This window comes from Pinus tabuliformis, chromosome 3_1 (assembly GCF_031772625.1).
Source record: "Pinus tabuliformis cultivar Carrire ecotype Pingquan chromosome 3_1, CPIR1, whole genome shotgun sequence".
NCBI lineage: Eukaryota > Viridiplantae > Streptophyta > Pinopsida > Pinales > Pinaceae > Pinus > Pinus tabuliformis.
In genome coordinates, this window is record NC_142301.1 from 733,793,565 (window position 1) to 733,799,924 (window position 6,360).

At 42.4% G+C, this 6,360-nt stretch overlaps 1 protein-coding gene across 1 annotated transcript; it reads left to right on the forward strand.

The window, feature by feature from the left end:
• Positions 1-1,731: 1,731 nt before the first annotated feature.
• Positions 1,732-2,808, forward strand: LOC149189413 (uncharacterized). Its single transcript, XM_089410224.1, has one exon. It carries the CDS (start codon positions 1,732-1,734, stop codon positions 2,806-2,808), a length of 1,077 nt encoding a protein of 358 aa, XP_089266350.1.
• The last annotated feature ends 3,552 nt before the right edge of the window (positions 2,809-6,360 follow it).

Consider the following 6,360-nt stretch of genomic DNA (forward strand, 5'->3'; position numbering starts at 1 on the left):
TCATGACTATGATCTTGAAAATATATAACGCTTAGAAACACAAAATTGATCATGGATCATCATTCTGCTACCTCAAAAACTACCTACCCAACCTACTTTCCTAACATTTTTTCTTCCTTTTGGTTTGGGTGCACTTAGACCTACAGACCCAGTTTTACAATTTTTCTTTTGATTGTCTTCCTATCTAAATCTACACTTGTTTCTACCAAGGGCCCATATTAAGCGATTGGGCTCCTTTGATTCTCTACCTATCTACAAACCTGCCAAGATTAAGCTGTTTGGAAAAATATAATTCTCTATATTCTAAAACAGGAAATTGAAACCTAGGGAGACCAAGGTTAAGCTGTTTGGCCCTCCATTTTGTAGAACATTCTTCTTAGAAATGGTTAAGTCATCAAAATCAGAATGCAGCAGTGGAAATTGGACTAGCACACTTCATGGCTTCTTCTTTGGTCTCTTCTGGAAATATGGAACATTGCAGCATGCAAAGTATGACATATTTGGCATGTAAAATGTCAATCATGAAAAATGAACACCTGTCGCAACAGGAGGCTAACACCCTCATAGCATATCATACCTTCTTAGGTCTTCATGGAGCAATCCTGGACCAATTTTGAAGAAATTTGAAGAAATTTGGTTTTTGTGAATTTTTGGAAATTTTTGAGACAATCACAGGGCCAAAACCACATAGTGCCCCACGCTACGCTTTTGATGGGGAGCTCCAAATGATATTTGGTTTGAATATTTATATTTTTCATCACTTGTACATAACTTCTAGCACTTCTCGGTATTATTCGGCCATGGAAAACAGACGGATGGTTTTAAGAAAGTTAGGTTTTACGGGATCTGGAATACTCTTTTCAGAAGGTATCGGAGGATCGTTCTACTGTATCATATTTTTTAAATGGATTCAGGGCATCGTGCAGAGCGGGAGAAGGAGCATGATAATGAATCAGTGGACTTAGAACCAGCCCTCGAAGATCTTCTTGCTTATTGGGGTCATGAAGTATCTGAGAAAAACCTGCAACTTTTTTTCCCAAATAGCGCAGAGGACCTCTAGGTCACAGGCGCCGTCGAAGACAAAAGAGAAAAGGAAAAAATCTGGAGGTTAATCAGTGGTTGTCTTCCCAGAAAGAAGGGGCTCCATTACAGGAGAGCGGTCTACAGGCAGAAGTTCAGGGGGCGGGTTCGGAGCAAGTGAAGGAAGTTGAACAGGAACAACCTGGGGTTTTAGCAAGTGAGTCTGTCTCAACTCCTATGTCTCTCATGGGAAGCCCAGGCTAGCCCACTTCTATACCCTCCTTTTTCCTTATGCTCTTCTTTTGATTTATCTCAATCATGTTGTGATGAGTCTGGCCCCCTCAGGCAGCTCGTGGATGATCTGTCGCTCCTGAGGAAGGGCCTAGTCACTTCAGACAGTGTTATTATGACTATTCCACCCTCTCCAAAGCTGACTTCTAGTCCCACGGATGCTGCCTTACTTTTTCCTTCCAGCGTTTGGAGTCCTGAACCCCCCTACAATCTCAGATCATTGGCTTCCAGAAAAGGGAAAGGGCTAGCTGTGGGAGGCCTGGATTTGGACATGGTGTCAACAGGACCGAGGAAGACAAGAGGAAGGAAATCAAATCTGACGAAGGCACAGTTGAAGGCTGTCATTGATATTGCTGGTGGGAAACAAATGTCCCTGCCAGGGGTGCTTAGAGCAAAGCGGACACCCCCAGAGGTTTCCCGATGATCATTTTATCCTACAACAGCAGGGGTTTAGCTAGTCTGCCCAAAAAGCTAGCTCTGAAGGAACTGGTCAGGACCAACAAACCTGACATTCTTCTGATTCAAGAAACGCTAGGGAAGGGGGAAGAAGTTACAGGATGGCTCATCAAGCTCTTTCTGGGTTGGACCTTCCACGCTATTGATGCAAATGGTCATTCAGGAGGAGTGGCTCTGGGTTTCAATGCAAAGGTCCTTCGGGAGATCTCCTCTTGGGGATCGGAAAATGTTTTGGCAGTGGAACTTTATTCCAATGAACTCTGCATCCCTTTTCATATTCTAAATGTTTATGGTCCAGTCTTGGATCGGGAGAACTTCTGGAACGCTTTCTTTGCAAAGTCCTTTCTGTCGCACCCAAATCTTATAGTTGGGGGAGATTTTAATTTTTCTTTGGGGATGTCAGAATCGTGGGGGGTCAGAGCCAGGGTTGATCCCCTCACTGATTTTTTTCAAAATAAACTGGCCTCTTCGCACATGGTGGATGTCCCTCTGCTCAAGATGCGCCCGACATGGAGGAATCGTAGAATTGCAGAAGAATGGGTTGGAAAGAAACTGGATCGATTTCTGCTTGGTGAATCGATGGCAGAAAATTTACAGGCTTTTAGACATTGGGTTGGGGAAGGCGGTCTATCGGATCATTTCCCAGTCTTTCTGGAAGTGAAAGGGGCTTTCACCAAACCGGGCACCCCTTTCAAATTTAACGCCTCTTGGCTTTTGGATGCAACTTATATCAGTTTATTCCACAACACTTGGAAGAAAGATGCATTCAGTGAAGATGAGAGCCGCAGTCAAAATCTTATGGATAATCTAAAAAGGATGAAGGCTGCCTCTAAACAATGGGCCCTCCAAAAGAAACTGAAGGATGAAGCAACGCTGGAAACTGTCAATTCTGAGATTGCTCTCCTGGAAGTCCCAGGTGGAAATGGTTATGGAACAGCTGAAGCTCGGGATAGATTACAAGAGTTGGAGAGAGAAAGGAGGAGAATCCTTCATCAAAGAGAGGAAAGCTGGCGTTTAAAAAGTAGAGTGATCTGGTTGTAAGCCGGGGATGACAACACCAAGTTTTTTCAGAATTACGCAAGAGGGAGGAAAAATTCAAATACTATCTGGGAAATGAAGAAAGCCAATGGTGAGCAGGCACGCTCTTTTGAAGATCTGGCCTCCTTAGGGGTAGATTTCTTTAAGAATTTGTACAAATGTTGTTGCGAAAAGTATCTATTCAGAACGCCCCTATCCCACTCTAAGGTGTGATAGTGCCTTAGCAACAAACAAGGAAAACTATTTTCGTATTCTTCTTTATGAAATGTAAACGAAGAGGAAGGATGTAACTAACCTATGCCTTTCGCTAGTTTGTTGATCCACTCTCTCTCCTCTTTGTTCGCTTCCCGCTGCCTGCTCCCTTACTGGCCCAGCTTCACCAAGTTCCTGCAAGATCACAGAAGAGGAAAACTACACAACAGACATAGATTTACATTCATAACTAGCTTAGGATCAGATTTAAGCTAAACATGGAAATATAACAAAGCATCATTGATACACAGCATGTAGGAGAAACTCAAATAGTTTTATTGATATAATAAGAAAGACCAAGAGGAGATACAACCAAGTGAGTCCCGATCCAGAATCTACCTCCCAGCAAAGGAATCCCTTCCTCACCTCCAACAAAGCGTAAATCACCCAATGCACTAATCTCAATCTCAAACCAACAACAATTCTCTGCAAAGTACAAAATTCCCGCCCCCTGGATCTCTGGGATGAGGGATCCATATATAGATGTAAGCAGAGAGGATGAGTCAGCTTATGTTTTGACTTGTGGCTTCTCTCTGTCAGTTGTTGCTTCCACTTGGAGGCTGAGAGCCTCTTACTCATCCTTGGTCGAACTCAGTGAGGCAAGTGTCATTGAGGAAGATTCTGGAAGCTTCCATTGTTTGTACACCTCGCGGAATGACACTGCCATTTGGCATTTCTTGCTCAGCGCACCCTGGTAGTGCAGTTAGGTGCATTTCAACGCACCTAGCTAGTGTACTGGGGTGCTTTGCAACGCAGGCAGCTAGTGGAGCACTTGAATTGATCCTGATTTGACCAATTCTGAGTAGTTTTTGGTGGAGAACTTCTGGGAGAAGCTGTCATTGTTTGACCTTGTTCCTTTAGGGGCAGGAACAACACTTTTAGGGACTTTGGATCCCTTGGATTATGGACATTTCATGCTCAAAGCTGTAAGGAACAAAAATTTCTATAACAGTTGCCCCTTAAAGTATGAGGCCGTTTATCGAGTGAAATGCTTTATTAGGAGGATCCGAAGTTCTTTCAATGCTGGGAGGAGAACTGTAATATGATAAAATACAATACATTATTTTCATACTATTTTCGTGATCTAGCTGAGGCGAGCATTCCCATGCTCAGCTTTGTAAATTCATTTTTATGTACATATGACAGACAATCGTCTGATGGTAGACTGATGATCTTGATGAAATCATCATCCTTTTGGTAGGATGATTATCTGTGCCGCAATGTTGTACATGTCAATGTCTTTTTCCTGAATATATATTGCAGCCCGGATGGATGAAACTAGATCCGGGGTCTTCAATCTCGTCTGATCTTCACTCTAAGTACAAGTCGATCCATGTGAGAAATGTTTTGAAGTCGAACATGGAAAGACATCGCTTGATTACCAGTCAATGATGTAAACTGTTAACAAGCGCGAGAGGAATCACCGATAATGATAATGACCCTCAAGGTACTGTAGTACAATTCACGTGGTGTGAATAAAGGACTTGGTGTCGAACACCACGCAAAATCTTTCGGTCGAAGGTCATTGATGTATACCTATCGCCGGAAGTGAGAAACTTGCCATTGAGGCATGCAAGCTTCAAAGTACTAAAGGGGTGTTCCTAGATCAACTTCTTGGATAATGAGCTAATGTCGACAAGAAGCGATCCATCAAAGGAGGGCCTTGATGTATCCCACATCAATGACACGGAACGGAGCAAATGATTTTGATGGAGGTGAAAACGATCTGACGATATATGGTTCAGGGTGGCGGTCATGAAAGAATGAAGTGTAATGTATGGTAGTGGATGGGACATGGGTGACTTCTCTGGATGACTTCTCTTGAACATATCGGCGACACTTGTATGATGGATTGGTAGCATTTACCCCAAAGGTGGATGGTATGGCGAGACCATGGTGATGTGACCGGTGAATGAAACAACCCAACCCGACTCAGGCACAGAGTAGAAGTGTCATGTTCAAGAGCGACTTGCTACCAATAAAGATTCTTTGAGTTTCTTCCCAATTTTTCCCCAGTCATTGCTGACCAGTACCTCTTTATTTTTGTCAAGCTTGAGGAGGATAACATATGTTTGTTCTATAATTTTCCCTTCGGGCAAACCCATCACTATGTTTTAACGAGCCTAGCAATAGTGAAACTCGTTCTCGTCTAAAGACAAGTTTGTCGTTATTAACGTTTTTAACGAGTTTAACGACAAAGATAACTCGGTCCTTTTCCTTTTTAGGGAGTCTGAAAAGGTACGTAAAGATAACTCCGAAAGTCCTTTTTCGTCATCTAATCCCTTAAGTCCAAAAAAGTATAAAACAATACAGAAGGGATGAATTTTCGATAGTTTTAATGAGCCAAACAAAACAAGCGCTCGATCTTTTTGTGCAATAATCCCTCAGGTCCAAAAAGATTAAAATCTAGAGGAGGGATAGCACTTCCGGTCGCTTTAACGAGCTGGAAGGCCAAAACTCGGCAATCTTTTCATATTTTACGAGTCAGATGAAAAGAGCTTAAAGAAGACTCGTCTTTTGAGGAACGAGTGATAAAATGGGTAGCAGCTAATTCCAGGTAAGGGTTGGAATTTTCCAATCACGGCAGGGTCACAAGGATGGCTAGTGAAATCACTCTTCGCAGCTATTCCTCAAAATGGGTAAACAATCAAATGGAGGTGAATGATCGGCCAATGGAAAAGTGGAGGTGACGGTGGAAACACGACCAAGGCTTTAATGGCTGATAATGTTACATTCACTGTGGTTATTTGCCGAAGGATAGTTCATTTTTTAACGAGCTTAAACGCGGATTGAAACACTTTCTCGATCTTATGTTTATTTTTTAACGAGCATGAACTATGTGCTAAAACTGCTCGATCTTATGTTTATTTTTTAACGAGCATGAACTATGTGCTAAAATTGCTCGATCTTATGTTTATTTTTTAACGAGCATGAACTATGTGCTAAAATTGCTCGATTAATCCAGTCATATGATAAGAATGTCTCATTGAAGATGCCATTTTTTATGGAGCTTGCACCTTACAAAGATTTGCCCCGCATCCTTCCTTTATGCAAGTTTGGAAACGACTAATCCTACGAGTTTAAAGGGTTAGAGGTCCTAAAAATTTAAAAAATAAATAGCCACCCCTTGCTTGCTTTCCAAACGGTTTGCATGCCCCCAGGTATAAAATAGAGTTTCAAGGTTACCCCTCAATTTGCAGGAAAAACATTTGTTTAACCGGGAGAGGCCTACCTCTTTCAGGTTACCAAAGATTGGTCTATTTGCGGTGCAAACAAAACATTTCCTCGGCGATGTCTACCGAG